Raw genomic sequence first — 21,308 nt, forward strand, 5'->3', positions numbered from 1 at the left:
AACTGACATTTGTAAACATTGTGAAGAAAATTGGTTGACCCTTCCTTTTTTTTCCTACAACAATAGAGCACTGCCATGTTATTCAATATCTAAAATATTTCTCCCATTTTGATTAAAAACTGAATTATCAGAAACATTTTTCTATATTCATTCAAATTGTATGAAATGAAAGATAAATGTGTGTATATTCTCTGCAATTTGTAAAGAGAAAAAAATGGGTAAACTGATTCCTACTGCACAGCGTGTTTGTGAAGGTTCAATGAAAGGATGCTCTTAGTAAGTCTTGTATAGTATTTTTCATATACAGGCACTCAGTGGCTATGACCTTTCTTCATTATAATCACTGGAGAAAGCCAAGAGCTTATGTTTAAATGTTATATTACCATATCCTGTTTTAAGTTATAGAAATTGTTCAAAGTAGGAGAATTAAGTTATAATTATCAAAAAGGTTTTAGTGACATAAAATCTGCAGTGTCTTGGGAGCTTTAACAAAAATAAAAACACTTTCAAAGATATTTACTTGTGAGCCAATATTAAAGAAGTAAAAAATAACAAGCAGACAGGATTACAAAAATACACTTACAGTCATCAATCATCCTTGGTTTTTATATGTCCAATCCGTGAACTGGAAGTACTCTCTTTTATGTAACTTGAGCGATAGTGGTAAACCACATCTTTGGTGGAAGTAGTATCCTTGCAAGAGTTCTAGCACTTAAAGCTAGAACTGGCACACATAAAGACCAGCATATGTATGTTTCATGAACTTTATCATTTCCTAAGATTATCATTTCCGTATTACAGCAAGCAAGGACATACATACTATTAAATTCTTTAGAGCTAGAAAGACGACTTAAAACTCTAGCCCAATTTCAAACCCATTCTCTTCTAAGGTACAATGTATATTGGCCATATCGGACCAAGCACCACAGAAGTTTTGTATACACTTTTCCTGCTCCAAATGTAAGTTTGACCTTTCACCTTTAAGTTTCTGATTCTATTTTTTATGCAGTCATCATCCCTCAAACTTTTTTAAGACTGTAGCCAAATCCTACCTTCTCTACAAGGCGTACACTAATCCTTCTCCTGCACTTGGGTTTGAGATGCTAATACAGCTGACTTTCTATGACTGTCTGTGATTAAATGTGGCTCTACCACTTTGCCATGAGTCCACACAGGCCATACGGTCCAAGTTACTTTTACTCATTTGCAGTATTATTTGATTCTTACCCTTCTAGAACCAGGTTCTAAAGACATCTTTTGAACTGAATTTAGCTGAGTTGAAGGTAACTATTTAATCTTTAAGCATGTAAGGCTCAAAATATGTGGTCACTTGCCTCTACTAACAATAGAGCTAGACAGAAATAAGCCATTAAGTGAATTATAATTAAATTTTAAAAAACCATAACTCTCCTCGACTTTATTCCTAAAGTATAATTTGGAACTAAGAAAGTTTGAGGACTTGAGGGAAGTTTAGTTCATAATTACGTTCATTAACAATATTATTGACTCCATTGTATCAAGAACCATACTAAATGCTGTATACACAGGAGTGAGAAAAGGGACATTCCCAAACAACCAGAATCTCTTAATTTAGTGGAGTTAAAAAAGTAAATAATTATAATCCAGTGTTATGACAGAGTAAGTATAAGGAGTTGAGATGCCCTGTAGGGAAATGAAGGCTTCTAAGAACCATCTAAGAAATGACGCAATAAATGATGGGAATCAGCCAGCACACAAAGCTACAAAAGGACAGGGCGAGAGTAGACACAGTTGCACAACTATGGAAAAGCAGAAGCAGCATGGGAGCTGTCAGAGGATAAATCTCCTCCAGTTTTTTTATTCCCTTCAGTAACTACCAAAGGGTTTTCTTGAGCTCAACTAAACATTTAAATTTACAACACTAGCACATGCCACTAAGGACACAGAACAGGAACTGCAGCTTACTGGCAGCATAGTACCAAGCATTCCTCATCAATGTGGACACCTGCAGTATTTCATACAGCAATTCACATAGCTCTCCAGAAGCTATTTTCTCCCCTGTGTAACAACTCAAAAGCCAAGAAGACAGGATCCACATAAAATGAATATAGGAGATTCCCTAGATGGAAAGCCTCATAGCTGACAAGAGCCACTCTCTTATAACAACTCCATACTTTCCAGTGACTACACGAAGAATATACCTAGAAATAACAGTCACTACGCTCAGAGAAGCCCAATGTTACTTTGCCAATCAAGGATAACGTTCCCATAAGCAAGAATGTCTAGAAATAGACTCCACATTTAACAGAGCCAGACAGTTAACTGGTGGTCATAATTTCATACAGAAGGGGAAAGAGCTTTGTAATCCTCTGCCCACACTCCTTCTGTGATTAGTCCTGGATGGCCCAGTGATCCAGGTAGTGGACACGGCATACAGAAGCCTGTGGGAAAGAAAAAATGGTACATCCGGTGTCTAAAAGAAAGTTCATAATGACTGGAGCATATTGGGGCTGGAGGAGAGTAAAAGATGCTGGAACTGGCAAAAGAAGAGCCACAAGGCAGCAACAGAGAGTATATTTTGCAGGACTATAGTTTAATGTAGAAACACTAAAAGGTTTAAAGCATGGGAATAATTTAATCATATTTATACTTTAAAAAGTTATCTATGGCCTCTCTATGGACAGTAGATTAGAAGAGCATCAGAAAGCCTAATATCTTATGTTTGACCCAACAAATCCACCCCTACCCTGTTTGCTTCCCCAGGGACTGATCTGAATGCACTGCAACAAAGGATTCACTACCTCATGGCTTCCTGTTAGATTCAACCTAAGAAGAGATCCAAGGGAAGAAAGAGGCCAGAGTATTCATTCTCCTAAATTCTATCCTCCAAGGTTTCCTGAGGTGCACTCTGCTCCTTGACCAGGTGCCCCTACTCTTCTCTATGTGATTGTCTCTGAATAGCTCACTCACACCTGGGTTCTGATAACACCTCCCCTTGAGACTAACTCCAGGCCACTCAACTACCTTTTCTGACCTCCCTTCACATACATTTGTATACAATCCTTCTATGAAACTTGTCTAGAATTCTAATTTTCATGCTGCATCTATTTTCTACTGGATACTATACCGATCACAAGAAGACATTAGGTCAGACAACAAGTGAGTAGGTGTTGGTATTCTGCCCAAGATCCTCTTGTAAACATTTTACTATTTGTGTGCCTCTCCGCCCCCCTCTCTGCATGCTGCCTCTAACAAGAGAAGTTATAACTCAATTAGGAAATCAGTCCTCAGACTACTGGAGCTACTTTGATAGGACATGAAAGCCAGCACAGAACATGGGTGTTTATATCTTTCCAGAGTGGTCCTGAGACAATGAGTGGCTGGTGAAAGAGAACGAAAGCCCAACTCCCTCGCTCCATCTTAGGACAATTTCTGAGCTCCTGATTTTCTGTGTTCCTGATTTTCCCTGTGGGGTCAACTGATATTATCCTGCACAGAGGATTCAGTACAAAATAAAAACGTGTGGCTACCTTCTTCAAAAAGCAGGACCAAAGTGCTATTAGAGGTACTAAAATACAGAATAGTTTCTTCTATGATCTGTCTTGTCATGATTTTTTATTTGCTTTTATGTCATTCTAAGTTTTTTTAAAAAAGCTTAGAATTTTAGATCGTAAGCTATATTTCACCATTCATCTTTAGATTGTGCAATGTCTGTTTTAATACCAATATAAAAGCAATTAACTCATATGCAAAATCGCTAATTACACAATTTGTATTTTGTAGCTTGTACATGCACATGTATTTCATTGTTATCAAAACAGTGCATACACTAAAGTAACAGAAGTGTTTTTCTTTCATTTATTGATAGGCTCACATTCTATCAACACTTACTTTGGCTTACTGAGAAGGAAAGAGTAAAAGAAAAATGACTATGGTTTGCTTTATTTCCCACTTTCCTTCTGTGTCATCGTTTTTAGCATAAGTAGTCACTAACAGAGGGAGGTAACTCTAGTAAGAATAAACCTGATGTTTCTTTGGTTGTTTGTGTGTCTGAGAATGCCATTGACTTCTTTCTGCATTCTCAGCAAGTGCTGTTTTAAAGGGAAAGCACAGCTTCTAGGAGCTGTTGGCACCCTGATGTATTCATAGACTCAATCCACTTTTGTGCTTGCTTTCAGTCTTGCTGAACTCCCACTACTGCTGAGTCACCAAAATTCCATGCTCATGGGCCATTGCAAATGCTACATATGAATGAGAAGGCAAGAAATGGCAAACACATAAATTGCACTTCTCTCCTCTGCTCAATTGCGTGCTCCATTGTCCCATCAAACTTCAATCACAAATACAAATTCAAAGATAAAGTTTAAGAATTTCAAGACATAACAGCAGAACATTAAGCCAAGCAAGCACCCTTCTGAGTGAAGTTCCCTCTGCAATTGCAGAGGTTGCACATCCAAGTCATCTTTATCTTCCCTGGATTTTGCTGAAATCGGGCCCTTTTATTATTTCCCCCTTTCCTACTCCCTCTAGCTCCTTATTGGTTTCTCCTGGCAGTATTTCCTTAATCTTTATCTTCCCTGGATTTTGCTGAAATCGGGCCCTTTTATTATTTCCCCCTTTCCTACTCCCTCTAGCTCCTTATTGGTTTCTCCTGGCAGTATTTCCTTAATAAATCACTTGTGAATGAGTATTTTTGTCAAGGTCTGCTTACCAATTTAACCTAAAATGGTTTTTACTGAAAGTGTTCCTGAGAAGCAATTTTAAGATGAGATTCAGGAGCTGGATCACATATTTAGCAAATAATAAAGGGAGTACACCGTACTCCCTTTCCACCATACTGGTGATGAGTGTGATAGCTTCTGGAATTCTGTGGCACTGAAATTGCTAGAATATTCGCCTATTTAATTGGGACAAATACAAAGAGATGCCCTGGCTTGGGCAGTATCTGTCTTGATTTAGGACTATCATGAACATGGAGAATTGATTGCTTTTAACTAGGTTATACTAAAGTTTTAAAAAAGAGAAAATGGCAGGCTCAGTTGATTTACTTACCAGCTTAATGATACGAAAATCAGAAATTTCCCCATAGTGAAATTTAAAGGGACCCTCATGTCCTAGAGCAGGAGTCAACAAACTCCAGACCTTGGGCCAAATCTGGTCCCTTATTGTTTTTATAAATGCTACGTGAAATAAGTCAGCCACAGGAAGAAAAATACCACAGGATCTCAGTTATATGTGAAATCTAAGGGGAAAAAAACGTAAAATATGCAGACAGAAAATAAAACAGTGGTTACCAGGGGTGGGGGGGATGAAGGGAGAAATGGGGAGATGTAGGTCAAAGGATGCAAAGTAGCAGATGTGTAGGATGAACAAGTCTAGAAATCTGATACATAACATGAGGACTACACTTAATACAATTGTATTGCATTAGGGATTTTTGTTAAATAAGTACTTTTAGCTGCTTTTGTCACAATACAATGTGAGATCACAGACATTTTTAATCTGTTAATCTTCACTATAGTAACCATATTACCGTTTACATGTATCCCATCACATCATGTTGTAAATCTCAAATATACACAACACAATTTATTAAATAAATTATGCATTATTATTATTAGCACACAATCACGCTTCTTCATTCCCTATGGCTGCATTCATACTACAAGAGCAGTTTAATAGTCGCAACAGAGACTGTATGCCCTGCAAAGCCTAAAATACTTATTGTCTGGCCGTCTATAGAAGAAATTTGCAAATCCCTGTCCTGGAGTCTGAGAACAGCCTGAGCAGAAGAAAAGGCACAGGACTTGTACTAGTCTGTTCTCACACTGTTAATAAAGACATACCTGAGACTGGGTAATTTATAAAGAAAAGAGGTTTAACTGACTCACAGTTCCACATGGCTGGGGAGGCTTCACAAACATTGCAGAACGCGAAGCAGGAGCAAAGTCACATTGTACACGGTAGCAAGCAAGAGAGCTTGTGAAGAGGAACTTCCATTTATAAAACTATCAGATCTTGTGAGACTTACTCACTACCACAAGAACAGTATGGGGGAAACCACCCCCATGAGTCAAGATTCAATTATCTCCACCTGGCCCTGCTCTTGACTTGTAGGAATTATTACAATTCAATGTGAGATTTGGGTGGGGACACAGCCAAACCATATCAGGACTTGATTGTAAAAGTAGGAGAATTTCACTGAAGGCTGAATTCATTGCCTTCACCAAAATTATGGCTCTGATAGAGAAAGACTGAAACTTGGAATAGAAACATCTGGGTAAAATGCATTTAAGTTCATTCAGCTGCCAGATTTTCTTATTGGCTTATTATTGAACCATATTGGCTTGCAGAAGTGGCCAACTGCTTCTTGCTGGAAGGAAGAAGCAAACCCACCTGTCAGAGATGATGCAGAGGCATCAGCAAGGCTGGTGCCAGTAGGACAATGCTTTGCCTCAAAATCGATCCACATCACCCCTGATGGCCCCTTGTATTAGTTTCCTAGGTTGTCATAATAAAGTATCATAAACTAGGGGGCTTACATCAACAGACATTTATTCTCTTACAGTTCTGGATGCTAGAAATCCAAAATCAATGTGTCTATTGGCAGGACCATCTTCCTCCCAAAGACACAAAGGAAGAATTCTTCCTTGCCTATTCTAGCTTCTGATTGTTACTGGCAATCCTTAGTATTCCTTGGCTTGTAGATGCATCGCTCTAATTTCTGCCTCTGACTTCACATGGCCTTCTCTCGTCTGTGTATATGTGTCTGTCTAAATTTCCCTCTTCTTATAAGGACATCAGTCATTGAATTAGTATATACCGTAAGCCAGTAATCTTATTTTAACTTGATTATATGTGCAAAGATCATGTTTTCGAATAAGGTCACATTCACAGGTTCTGGATGGGCATAAAGTGTGGGGGGATATTATTCAACCGAGACACTCTGACATCAATAATTAGGCATCAATCATTAAGCATGGCCCAAACAGAGAAATACTGATGCTGACCCTGCTGTGAAATAGAAGGTTTATACTTAGAGGGAGCTACAAATCTGGTAAATATATACTGGAATCAACTGAGACAGAATGCCTGGGAGTGGATCTTGAGGGTGTAAACTGTGGCAGAGTGGGGAGAGTTCCAACTCTCCCCACTATACACAATATAAAGTTGTGTAAGAGCAGGAATTGTCCAGGCACGGTGGCTCATGCCTGTAATCCCAGAACTTTGGGAGGCCAAGGTGGGCAGATTGCTTGAGGCCAGGAGTTCGAGACCAGCCAGGCCAACATGGTGAAACCCGTTCTCTACTAAAAACACAAAAAATTAGCCAGGCGTGGTGGCACATGCCTGTAGTCCCAGCTGCTTGAGAGGCTGAGGCAAGAAAATTGCATGAACCCAGCAGGCGGAGGTTGCAGTGAGCTGAGATCATACCACTGCACTGCAGCCTGGGCGACAGAGAGAGACTCTGTCTCCAACAACAACAACAACAACAACAAAAAGCAGGTTTTGTTGATGTGGGGGCACTTTTCCCATAACTAAAGATTTAATTCCCTGACAAGAGTCCCTAGAGAAAATATTAATACACTGCTGCATGGCTCTTTGAAATCTTCCAAAAACTAATACTACATGTTAAGTGACACAGATATAGCAGAACTGCCTGTGCAGAATTGAGGGAGAGATCAAGTCCAGAAAATGAGCATGCTGGGATGGATTTACTGTATAAGGCCCAAGAATCCACCAGTTGACCACCTTCCTTAGATGGCAGAGTACACCATTTACACAAGGCAAAAATGAACGTGATCATGAGGGGAGTCATCAACATTATTCAGAAAATCAGTTGTATAGGCCAGGACTGATTATTAAAGATGCTGTTATATAGAACTAGGTTCCCTAGTATCAGTGAGTATGACAGGATTCAGAATAGCCAGATAACAACGTTTATCCACTAGAGAGAGGTAAGTTGAATTTACCACAATAGCCAGAAGATCAAATGGCAACCAGGGGCATCGACCTGCCAACACCTATGGTAATGTCTATGGACCATGCTGTTACTAGCGGCAAGACAAGTGAGTAGCCAGCTTGAGATACGTGATATAATAAAAAGGGGTCCAGAGTGGATGATGTCAGCTGCCTCAATGGAAATTTATAATCAGTTGTCTAGTTTCTAGACATGATACAATTCTTTTTTTTTTTTTAATAGAGACAGGATCTCGCTATATTGCCCAGGCTGGTTTGAAACTCCTGAGCTCAAGCTGTCCTCCCTCTTGGCCTCCTAAAGTGCTGGGATTACAGGAAAAAGCCACTGTACCTGGCCTTTGACATGAGCCAGTTCATACCCAGACATATCAATTGAACATGTGTCTCGTGGTAGAATGACCCTGCAATTCCACAGCAAGGAAATATAGCTGTTTTGATTGTTTTTGAGACAGGGTCTCATTCTGTCACCCAGGCTGTAGTGCAGTGGTGCAATCACAGCTCATTGCAGCCTTGAACTACTGGGCTCAGGCAATTCTCCCACCCCAGCCTTCCTAGTAGCTGGAACCATAGATATACACCACCAAGACCAGCTAATTTATCTATTTTTTGGAGATATGGGGTTTCCTTATGTTGCACAGGCTGATCTCAAACTCCTGATCTCAAGCAAGCAATCCTCCCTCGTCAGCCTCCAAAAGTGCTGGGGTTGCAAGTATATGTAGTTTGGATTAACTCTTTCCTTTCCTAAAAGGACCTATGGGCATTCACTTGTGTAATAATACACTGGAGAAAGAAAAATACACAGTTCTTTGAGGATTGTTGGATACAGAGTCCAACTGATGCTGATATCCAAAAACTCAAAGCACCACCATAGCCCATTATTATAGTAAGGGTAGAGGGAAGACATGTGACAAATGAAGTCCTGCCCTAGGGTTATCTCACTGTAGATACAGTATATCCATGGACCTACCAGTTGCCATCACCTCAGTTCCTAAATGCATAATTGGAATAAATATACTTAGCAGGTACCAGGACCCTCACATTGATTCCTTGACATATGGAGTAAAAATCTCCACAGAAAACTCAAGAGGAAGCCCCTGAAACTTCCCATTCATCAAAGTTCTTCAAACTAATAAATTCCACATCCTGTTTGGAATGGCAGAGGTTAGTTTTACCCCTAAAGAATTAAATGAGGCAGGGGTGTTTGTTCCCACTCTATCACCATTTAATTCACCAATGTAGGCTCTGCAAAAAACAAAAAAATATTAGTGAAGCATGGTGGACTTGTCCAAGCAGTATCCACAATCACAGCTCTTATTCTGGGTGTAGTGTCTTTACTAAAACAGACCAACTAAGTCTCCAGTTCATGGTAGGTGAATTTTGATTTGGGTGCCTATGTAATTTTCAGTATTCTTCATGAAAGCATCTGAGGTAGTTTACATCCATCTAGGATAGGCAGCAGTATATATTCACAGTCTTGCTCCAGAGATATGCTAACTTGCCTGCTGTCATGATAAAATCTAAAGACAACTGGTTCATTTGAACATTCCACCATATTGGAATGATGACACTAAGTTAATAGACCTAATAAGTGAAAAAGTACTCTGGATAGTCAGCTAAGAGGGTAAAAGGTAACCAGTGACTGGAATATTGGTGAAGTTTTAAGAGTCCAGTGGTTTAGGAAAAGCCAACATCTCTTGCAAGGTAAAGAGTTACTGCACCTTGCACTTCCATTTCAAAATGAATTAAATGAATGAATAAAGCAGAATTTGCTAGACCTCTTTTGGTTTTAAAGGCAGTATGTACTACACTTGGGAGTTTGGTTCTGACTCGTATATGGTTCTTACCTAAAAAGTTCCCAGTTTTCAGTGGACCCCAGCATAAGGCAAAGAAAAGTACTCCATAGCTGAGTCCAACTACTCTTCAGAATTCTGAGAGACTTCCTAGTGATAACAGAGCAATACATATATTATATGCTTTTTCTTTTCCCAAAAAGTAGAAAACAAACCCTCTATTGTTTTCTGTTCAAAACCCTCAAATATTCCATTAACAGCAAGTGCATAATCCATAGTGATCAATGGACTTATCTCCACCCTGGCTTCATCACATTACAGGCTTCTGACAGCAAGTAATTTCAGAAGGGACCAAGGTCAGCAATGAAAACGAAGTGTTGCTTACATGACTGACTTTGTTACATAAAAGAGAATTTTTTTTAAATGAGAAAAAGAGAAAAATGTCTTCATTACAAATGCAAATATAAAGGGGTCAAGTTACTTTCTACCTTTTTTCCTCATTGTTTATGACTCTGCTCCCATCTGTTAATGTAAAAGAGTAGCATATTCTTCAAAGATTTTTCAAGGTATTTAAATTCTAAAAAATGTTTAGTGTTAAAGTGCTTTCAAGTAAATAATATAATAAAATGTGATCTATATATTACATAAATCAAAACATGCCTTAATAAAAAAATCCACATTCATATAGTTAATTTCCCATTGGCAAAGCATTTTCACATATATCATCAATGATTGTCTAATATATCTATAAAGGAGAAATGAGTGAATATTGTTATTCCTTTGGAGACTGAAACCACCAAGTACAGAGATTTTCTGCAAAGCCTCAAGTAATTTAAATTAAAGTGAAGATGTCTCCCGATATACTTTATAAAAATGTGTTAGGCTAAACTGGTATACTGTATGAAATAAGAATTTCCATTCCAATATATTTGGACATTTTAAAGCATTTATGTGTGTTTATTTTTTAATATGTGTCAAGCTGTAGGCTGGGGCCTGGGGATTTAAAAATGACTAAATAGTAGGCTCTGCCCTTAAGGACATATACATACACACGTATATACAAGGAATTATAACATAATACAATACAATTTTGGTTAAGCAAAATACTTAACCAAATACAAAGTAATGATTAATTCTGAATGATGCTATATAAGACTTTACAGAAAAGGTAATATATTTGATGAGACAGTGAAAGGAGGTTGGAAAGATGAGTTCTAGGTGCGAGGAAAGGAAAGTGAAGAAGCAGAGAGAAATTCAGAGAAGCCTGAAAGCTTAGGGTGTTCTAGAGGAAGAGAAGACATTACAACTAAGAAAGAAATGAGTTGAGAAGAGTGGTGGGCAATGATCTAGGTTTGTATTTTTTTAGAACATTAATTTTACTATAAATACTAGAAATCAAAATGCCCAGAAGATAAACATAAGACCTATCACATCCTTGCATTTTCAAAGTCTAGCAAATTATATGACAAATTTTGTAATATGAAGAAGAAATGTTTTTGACAAATTAACATAATATTTCAATGTGTATTGTGTTTAATGGCATTTCTGCATTACATTTCATGTATTTGTTTTATATCTATGCATTTTATTACTTAGGGGATAAACGTTTATATGAAGAGCATCAATTTTCCTAAAACGCTAGTAGCAGCAGTCAACATTTAATACTACTCTAAACAATCATTTTCATAACCTCTCTTTAGGGAACTATATTTTAGGAAGAGAAAAAATTGGGGGAAAATAAAATTAAAGATGGATGTGGAGAAGTGAAAACTAGTGAGAAATTACCTGGCGAATATCAATCACCTTCTAGTAGCAAAGTTTAAGTGCAACTAGATCTTAAGCATCCCTTTTATTTACAGTACCTTTTAAGAAGCTATATGAGAGCAGGGAGCTTACTAGTAAACTACAAGTTTGACACTCCCATATAATACAAGAATTTTCACCTCACTACCCATATATTATAGCAACAATATAATGTCTGTAAACATCCTTTGTAAGCTGTAAAGGTCTTTTCATATTCAATAACAGTAATACTTGCTTACTGAATAATTAAGATAATTAATTTTTAATAATTAAGCAGGAATTATCCAATAAAAACTATTAAAGTGTATTTCAAGTGCTTATCCTGTGTCAAGCACTGTGATAAATGCTCTGCATGCATTCTCTTATTTAATTCTTTCAACCACCCATGGGAAGTAAGTAGCTTCCTCAATTTACAACTAAGGCAACTAACCTAGAAAGATAATCTGAACTGACCAAGGAAATAAAGGAAAGTAATATAGACACAGTAATATACAGATAACATAAAGAAGACCTGAACAGAAGCAGTGCTAATATCAAAGTCACAGATAATAACCATAAGAATCAAACAACCATAACAAAAACAAATAGCTCAATATATGAATGGACAAAGATTTGAATATACACTTCACCAAGAATATGTGGTTGACAGAAGGCAGGTGCAAACATACTTAGCATCAGTAATCATTATAGAGATGCAAATTAAAAACACATTGAAACACCAGCACACGGTCATTAGAAATTTTTAAATTTTAATTAAAATTAAATGACTGACAATACCATGTGTAAGCATAAAATGTGAAGGAACTTGAACTCTTAACACTCTGCTGATGGGAAAGTAAAATGCCATAATCACCTTGGAAAACAGTTTGGAAATTTCTTTAAAAATTAAACATATACCTATCATGTAATCCAGCTTTTCCTACAAGGTATTTTATCAAGAGAAATGAGAGCATCTGACCACAGAAAGACTTATACAGGAATGTCTATAACGGCTTCATTTTAATAGCCAAAAACTATTACAACAAAAATGTCCATCATCAGATGAAAGGTTAAACGAATTGTGGTATATACATACAATGGAATACTACTCAGCAATAAAAGAAACTACTGAAACAAGCTACAGTATGGATGGATCCTAAAATAATTACACTGACTAAAAGAAAGCAAGTAAAAAGGAGCATATACTGTTGACTCTATTTACATGAACTATCTGCATCTGCAGTTTATTGTATGTCAATTATACATCTCTATATAAAGCTGTTTTATATGTCTATATTCACTTTTGTGTGTCTGTAATACACGTTTTTCATTTTTTTAAACCTCTGAGCATTACCATCAACATTTTAACAATAGTAATCTCGGCAGAAGACGAATTAGGGTTGTTTTGAATTTTCTTCTGCGTGCTTACCCTTATTTTTTCAGTACCCCACAACAACAATTACATAAATACTATTTTAACACTAAATGCTATTTAAAGTTTAATTTTTAAAGAGCCATTTTAAGAGGATATAATCTCTGCACTAACAAAAGATGGGAAAGTAACGTATTTTGAGTTCAGAGGCATTTTATTCCTCCTAGGGTTTCTACGGTATCTCATTTCTCATTTCTTTCTTTCTTTTTCCTTTTTTTTTTTTTTTTTGTTTTTGTTTTCTTTTTGAGACGGAGTCTTGCTTTGTCGCCCAGGCTGTAGTGCAGTGGCGCAATCTCGGCTCACTGCAAGCTCCGCCTCCCGGGTTCACTCCATTCTCCTGCCTCAGCCTCCCGAGTAGCTGGGACTACAGGCGCCTGCCACCACGCCCGGCTAATTTTTTGTATTTTTAGTAGAGACGAGGTTTCACCGTGTTAACCAGGATGGTCTCGATCTCCTAACCTCGTGATCCGCCCTCCTTGGCCTCCCAAAGGCGTGAGCCACGGCGCCCGGCCTACAGTATCTCATTTCTTCACAATGAAGATACATTTTATGTTTAAAAATAAAATATGCATGTATTTTAAAAGAAACAGAGTCTTAAAAATGTTCCCACTATGCTGGCAATTGTTTCCATACTTACATGTTAAATAACCAGTTAATTTATGTACACCTGCTTTGGATGTGGACCTTTATTCTCACAGGTAAATTGGTGACTTTTGGTTCACCCTTTTCACTGTGTTGCCAGTCCAACTCTTGGTCCTTATGAAAAGGTCAGAGAAGAAGGGGGAGGACAGCTTGGCCCCTTCTTTGGGAAGTCCCAGTGCCTACTCTCCTGACAGCCTTTTTAACGCAGATGAAATCAGTGACAATCGCCAAAGAGCAGAAATCTCGCGTCGACGTGGGGGCGAATGCTCACGGAATCGTGACTGGGCATCCGCGCTGGCCTCCGCCTAGACTGCGCCCCACGCGGGTCCCCAGCGCCCCCGGCGGCCCTTCCCCCGCGCCCTCCGCGTGGAACCCCGCTCCTCTGGAAGAGAAGGGGTGTGTGATGCAGTCACCGTTGCCTAGGGCCACGTTCTGATCAGATCTGACGCCTCCAGCGCCCGACCCCGCGCCAAGAGGGCCGGGCCTCAGTTTCCCCACTTCCAAGGAGGCGGCGCTATGCTGTCCTGCTTCAGGCTCCTCTCCAGGCACATCAGCCCTTCGCTGGCGTCTCTGCGCCCGGTGAGCCGCTGCTTCGCCCTTCCGCTGCGTTGGGCCCCGGGGCGCCCCTCGGACCCCAGGCCGATCGCCCCTCGCCGCCCCCTGGCCGCAGCCGCCTCCTCCCGGGACCCTACCGAGCCCACCGCCGGCTCCTCTCGGGTGCGCCAGAACTTCCACCCCGAATCCGAGGCTGCCATCAACCGCCAGATCAACCTCGAGCTCTATGCGTCCTACGTGTACTTGTCCATGGCCTATTACTTCTCCCGGGATGACGTGGCCTTGAACAACTTCTCCAGGTATTTCCTTCACCAGTCCCGGGAGGAGACCGAGCACGCGGAGAAGCTGATGAGGCTGCAGAACCAGCGAGGAGGCCGGATCCGCCTGCAGGACATCAAGAAGCCGGACCAGGACGACTGGGAAAGCGGGCTGCATGCCATGGAGTGTGCTCTACTCTTGGAAAAGAACGTGAACCAGTCGTTGCTGGAATTGCACACTCTAGCCTCAGACAAAGGTGACCCCCATTTGTGCGATTTCCTGGAAACCTACTACCTGAATGAGCAGGTGAAGTCTATCAAAGAACTAGGTGACCACGTGCACAACTTAGTGAAGATGGGGGCCCCGGATGCTGGCCTGGCGGAGTACCTTTTTGACACACATACCCTTGGAAATGAAAACAAGCAGAACTAAGCCACGGGCTGCCTTCCTCCCAGGCCAGTGGGTCCGAAGACCAAAGTCAGCTGTCTCCTGCTTTCTTGCCCTTAAAATCACCTCCATCTTTATATTTTTCTGTTATACTATTCCTCCAATAAAGTGATTTGTAGAAAAAAAAAAATGTTTTGCCCATGTTTAACAAGGGCTTTTTATTAACCATCAAGGCACTTATTTTCCCAGGCTCAAAGATAGCCCAGGTAACTATGGTATGAAAAGGACTCCAAAAAGCTACTGAAAGAGTGTGCAAACTAACGTTCTCCAGTTGCCAGGTATTATCAGAATATGAACCTACACTTCAATTCTGTGATTTTTAATTCAACAAGTGCCTGCCATATTCAATACCTTATGCAAAACGCTAAAGTGGGAAAATGGATAAAAATATACAAATAACTATAAGCGTAGAATATTTAGTACTGTGAAAATTATACATGCAAAAATGCCATGACAGCTTTTGCCTTTTCCCAGTGTGTCCCAAGAAGCAGTACTGTCTGGAGATTGTTTTTTAAAAGAATTCGTAGTCAAATTTGGGATAAGCTACATGAACTATCAGTGTTGGTCTTGGAAAATCACAGTATATATTAATATTTTAAGGGCTCTGGGAAGTTTTGCAATTAAACAATAAATATAAAAGCTTTAATTATTTTTGTTTAGCTCAGTGTTTTCCAAACATAATGCAATCTCAGTGTTTTGTTGTTTTAATGTTGGTAATATAACAAACCAGATCTGATTCCACACTCTATATACTTCACCATCGAGTCTCTCTTTTAACCTGCCAAGAAGAGTGAAAACACTGCATAAAACACCTTTCTGTGGTCTTTAAAATGGACAGAAAAGAACATCGAGGTTTAAAAAGTCAAGAAGGGATCCAGAATAGAGGAGGCATCTAGTCAGGTAGATGTTTTCTTTAGGCATGGAAGTGAGGAGTGGGAGAGTCCAGCATCGGAATAGACTAGAACACTGAGTGGTGATTGGAAAGATGGGCTGGGGCAGAGTACAGAGGTGAGAAGGGTTTGGGCTTAATTCAGGGGACAAAGGCAAGGTCTTCAAAGGCTCTTAACAGAAGAAAACAGTGCTCAAAATTTAGCAATCTGAAGCTTAGTCTGGTTATACAGAATAAGAATCTGAAAACCTAAATATCTGTTAGTTTGGGTTTTCTGAAACACAGATGCCAAAATGGGATTAAGTGTACAAGAAATTAGGGGAAACAGACCTCTGAGAGAAAATGGAAAAGCAGCAAGTGGGAGAAGCAGGGAAAGCCTTCAGGCTTCATGCAAATGTAATCCCCCCAGGGATGAAGAAGGGAAGTTGTGCATATTTCTTTGGAAAGGTCTGCAAGGCGATCAGGGAGGCCTCAAGCCAAAGTCACTAGTCAGAGGAATCCCAAGTCTCCCAGAAATGAGCCTAAGTACCTTTCCTGTATTTAGGTATTGACTGGGAAGTATGGGCTTGCAGCAAACCAAGTAATGAATCAATTTCAGAGCACAGCAGCTGAGGCTCTTGGCAAATTGTGCTCCCTGCAGTCCAAGACCTGAGAGCTACATGCATATTACGGCACAAGCTCAACAAAATGGCTTAGATTAAAACACCAAACACTCAGTGTTTTAGATTAATACACAGAATATTCTGCAGCTATTGTTAAATATGATTTTGTACAAACACCTTATGATGTGGATAGAAATTCTCAATGTTTTATGTTAAAAATGAGGAAAATTACAAGATGGGGTTATATAATTCTATATGTACAATTATAAGACAAATTATATTATATATGTATATAAAATGACAAAGTATATATACCAACAAGCAAAGCTAGAAAATTCTTTTAAATAGTGAGATTGTGGTTGATATTTATTTTCTTTAATTACATGTCTTTTAAAAATACATTTGTTATAATGGACAGCCATTATTATAATAAGACAAGAAAAGCAAAACATAAGATGGAGGGAAAAGCAATAAATGCCAGAATTATGGTAAAATCAATGGAAATACAAACAGATTCTGGTAAGTGTTTAAAGGCAGAATCATTTCAATTTTGTGATCAATTTAACAATTGGAGCTAAAGAAATGAGGTATGGGAGAAAAAGTGATGGACCTAAAATTTGAGTTACTGGAGAATAGGATATTTGAGAATAGAGACCTCAACAGGAGGGATAATTGGAGGTGGGGGAATGCATAATGATTTTTGTTGATTTTGTTGATTTTGTTGATCATTCTCACTTTACATTCTATTCTTAAGTGGGCCTATTTTGCTGCTCAGGAATCCTGTTATATTTCTATACAAAATCTCTTCAATTTTTCTAGATGAATGGTTTTCAAACTGTACCTTGCAACCCATTAGTGTGTCATGAAATATTTACTGAGTCACTACACACGTTTTGTGAATAAAATAGAGTAGAATTGAAGTGACAGTAGGTGAAGTAAGGGTATTATTTCCTGAAGCTCTTGTTTCAGGTGTGTGAGTGTGTGAGTGTGTGTGTGTGTGTGTGTTGTGAATTTACATCCTGGATAGTGATATTTCTTATTCTGTGTTTCTGTCAAAAACTTTCAATAGCTGCTCTCCTAGATAATTATTTTACAGATTCTCTTTTCTCCTCAAATCTCCAAATCTCCTCTCCCTCCCCACTGTCAGTTGATAATCTGCTTACTTCACTGAGAAATTAGAAGTACTAAAGGAGAACTTCACACTTTTTCATCATTGACTTAATCATATGCTTATATCTGTGTTCACTTAGATTTTGTTCTGCTAGAATGGTTGTTGCATCAATGTTCCTCCTTAAAACCAATGTCCTCAATCCTAACCTCCCCACATACGCAAGGACACAGGGATATCACACCTACAGTTATCCTCTCTTGCAGCAGCAGCTTTGCTTTCTTTATCACTTGGTACCGTGAGAATGCAAACACTGTATTATTTTTCCTCATCCTTAAAAAAATGCCACCTCTGGACTCACATTCCATCCAGCAAACACCAAGCTACCCCTCTTTACTCATCAACCTTGTACAACGAAACTTCTTGAAAAAGTTGTTCTTCTTCCTGTCTCCACCTCTTATTCTGCTCGCTCTTGATCTCTCCCAAGGAAGCCCGTGTTCACCACTACACTAGCCTTTTTATTTCCTGTCAATAAAAATAGTGACTTTCACGTTAACAAACTCAATGGTCAATTTCCCAGTCTTCCTAGAAGTACTTGTCCATTCTCTGTTGAAACATGTGCTTACTGTTCTGTATTTCAGTCGCTCTTTCTAAACTGTTCCCATCTTTCTGACTGTTAAAGTTTGGAGTGTCCCAGAGCTCAGTCCTCACATCTGGACTTCTTTATCTATACTTGTTCCTTAAAGACCTCATCCTGTCCGGGGACTTTTATTTAAACATATATTCACTAACAAATCACATGTTTTAGTTTGCTTCAGCTGATCTTTGAACTCCAGACTTACATATCTAAATACCTAATCAGTATTTTCCCTCAGATGCCTAATAGACATTTCATATTTAGCAGGTTCACACCCATACTCTTTATTTCACCACCCTCCAAAATCTGTTCAACCGAGTCTTTTGCTTCATAATGAATAGAAACTCCAATCTACCAGTTTCCATGGCTCAGTCATCCTTGACTACTCTCTTTCATACCAAAGTCAGGTCTTTCAGCAAGTTCTTTCAGGTCTTCCTCTAAAATAGATCCCGAATCTTACCACTTTTTAAAGCCTTCATCATTGCCACTTCTGTACAAGCTCTCACCTTTTTTTTTCCATTATTACATTTTATGTCACACTCTTTGTTTTTAACTAATCTTCCTGGCAATCCAAATATGTCACACTCTTAACAGATCTGCTTTCATACCTAGGAACATTCAGTCACTTCTTCACAAAGCAGCCAAAGTGTTCCTTTGCAAGTATAAGTCATTTATTGTTATTTCTTTGCTCAAAAGTCTCCTACACCTTCTTTAATTTGGAGAAAAAGTCAAGGTCAAGATCCTTACTATAGTCCACAAGGTGCTTTGTGATATGAGATCCTAAAATCTTTTTGACTGATATTTCTATATGTACTCTGTGTGTGTGCATGTGTGTGTGTGTGTAAGAGGTGGTAAGATCTGAACACACTGTGGCCATGGCACGCAGACTGAGAGGTGCAATTCAAGCTAAACATTCCCTTAGGGGACCAATTAATAATGATTCTATAGGAATCGTTGTACAGCACCTCCGTCTGTTCTGCAAAGCAATCTTCCTAAACAAGTACGTTCATTTTTTCTAACTGGGTCCAATCCTGTTTACAAATAGGTTTTTGAGGGCAGTATGCCTCAATTATAGGAGCAGATTTATTATGGTAAATACTGAGATCAGAAAGCATGTGTAACTGTGTCATAGAGTGATTACATCCAGGCATTATTGCCAGCCAAGGTTGATAAATATGCCCAATAAGTATAATTGTTCTCTGTGTCAGCTCTTGTTGAAGAAATACTCACAGCAATAGTGATCACTGCTATCATAGCTACCATTAAATTATTCATTGTGACTGGTTGTCCCGCTTTCCTCAGGTTTTCTTCCGCCATCTGTGACAGCTTCTTGATCTGTCCCCAGGTGGGTGCTGCGTTTGACAGGTGTTGCTCATGACAGTTGGGGTCCTCTTCAGCATCAGTCTCGACATGGCTGCAACTGAGGGGTCCTCGGGATCCTCCCGGAATCTGGCTCATAAGGTTTCAGGTGTCTGGATGGTATCCAAATCGGCTGTTGATTTTTGCCTGGAGAAACACAAGCATAACCTCTACCCCAAGTTATTATTTTACCTTCAGAATTGTATGGGATACCAGTAATGTGTTTAATATTCCACATAGAGAAAAATTGAGCTAGAGCTTAGCTAGTATAGCCTGGGGCATTATCTGTTTTAATAGAAGCTGGGATGCCCATCACTGCAAAACAATGCAAAAGATGACATTTAACACAGGCAGAAGACTCTCCTGTTTGGCATGTAGCCCAGACAAAGTGAGAAAAGGTGTCCACACACACGTACATAAGCTAGTCTCCGAAACGAGGGAACATGTGTGACATCCATTTGCCAAAGTGAGTTAGGTTCCAGTCCTCAAGGATTAACTCCTCCTGTAAAAGATGAGGAATGTACCATTTGGCAAGTTGGGCATCGCTGGATAATAGCTTTAGCTTCTTTCCAGGTAATGCTGTATCTGCGTTTGAGACCAGAGGCATTAACATGGGTTAAATTGTGAAAGTGTCTAGCATTAGATATTGCAGTAGCAACTAGGCAATCAGCCATTTGATTCCCTTTAGTTAAAGGTCCTGGAAGAGGTGTATGAGCTCCAATGTGAGTGATGTAAAAAGGATGCATTCTACTCCTAACTGCTGTTTGCAGTTGGGTAAAGTCACCAGTTGTTCATCTGTAAGAAATCGTAACTGAGCATTTTCAATTAACTGTATGGAGTGAACCAAGTATGAAGAATCAGAAATCACATTAATAGGCATATCGAAAGCAGTCAATACCTCAATTACCACTACAAGCTCCGCTTTTTAAGCTGAGGTATAGGACGTTGGAAAAACTTTTTGAGCCAGAATAAGAAGCTTTACCGTTACTAGACCCATCTGTAAAGCAATGAAAATGCTTAGCAGGCTGCAGGGTTGTTTACTGCAGGAATTCTAAATGCAAACTGTTCACAGTCTTGCTCAGCTAAAGGGATAGTAAAGAAACAGTCTTTTAAATCTATGACTATTAAAGGCCAATTTTTTGGAATTAGAGCAGGAGAAGGCAATCCTGGCTGCAATGCTCCCATAGGTTGTATAACTGAATTGATGGCTCTTAAGTCAGTTAACATTCTCCATTTACCTGATTTTTTCTTAATTACGAAAACTGGAGAATTCCAAGGAGAAAATGTTGGAGCTATGTGCCCATTTTCTAATTGTTCAGCAACTAATTTCTCTAAAGCCTCCAGTTTTTGTTTACTTAGTGGCCCTTGTTCTATCCAAATTGGCTTATCTGTTAACCATTGTAAAGGTATACGTTCTGGAGGCTTAACAACGGCTGCCATCAAAAATTTTTTCCTAATCTTTGGGGGGAACTTTGTTTTTCTGCTTAAGCGGTTCTTTCAAACCTTGCAAATTTTTTTCTAGTCCCATACCAGGAACATACCTCATTTCATGTATTGTATGTTGACTTTGAGGGCTACATAATTGTTCTGGAATTAGAACTTGTGCTCCCCATTGTTGTAATAAATATCTTCCCCATAAATTTATAGGTACAGAAGTTATAATTGGTTGAATAGTCCCAGGTTGTCCATCAGGCCCCTCACAATGCAAAATATAACTACTTTGATATACTTCAGCGGCTTTACCAACTCCAACTATATTAAATTGAGTGGGTTAAATTGGCCATGTGGACGGCCAGTGCTGTAGAGAAATGATTGAAATGTCCGCTCCTGTATCTACCAAACCTTTACATT

At 39.1% G+C, this 21,308-nt stretch overlaps 1 protein-coding gene across 1 annotated transcript; it reads left to right on the forward strand.

Moving 5' to 3' along the window:
* The first annotated feature begins 14,004 nt into the window (after window positions 1-14,004).
* Window positions 14,005-14,992, forward strand: FTMT (ferritin mitochondrial). The gene has a single exon (XM_002815818.5). The coding sequence runs from the start codon at window positions 14,119-14,121 to the stop codon at window positions 14,845-14,847; it is 729 nt and encodes a 242-aa protein (XP_002815864.1). The 5' UTR covers window positions 14,005-14,118; the 3' UTR covers window positions 14,848-14,992.
* The last annotated feature ends 6,316 nt before the right edge of the window (window positions 14,993-21,308 follow it).

Source organism: Pongo abelii, chromosome 4, assembly GCF_028885655.2.
Source record: "Pongo abelii isolate AG06213 chromosome 4, NHGRI_mPonAbe1-v2.0_pri, whole genome shotgun sequence".
Lineage (NCBI taxonomy): Eukaryota > Metazoa > Chordata > Mammalia > Primates > Hominidae > Pongo > Pongo abelii.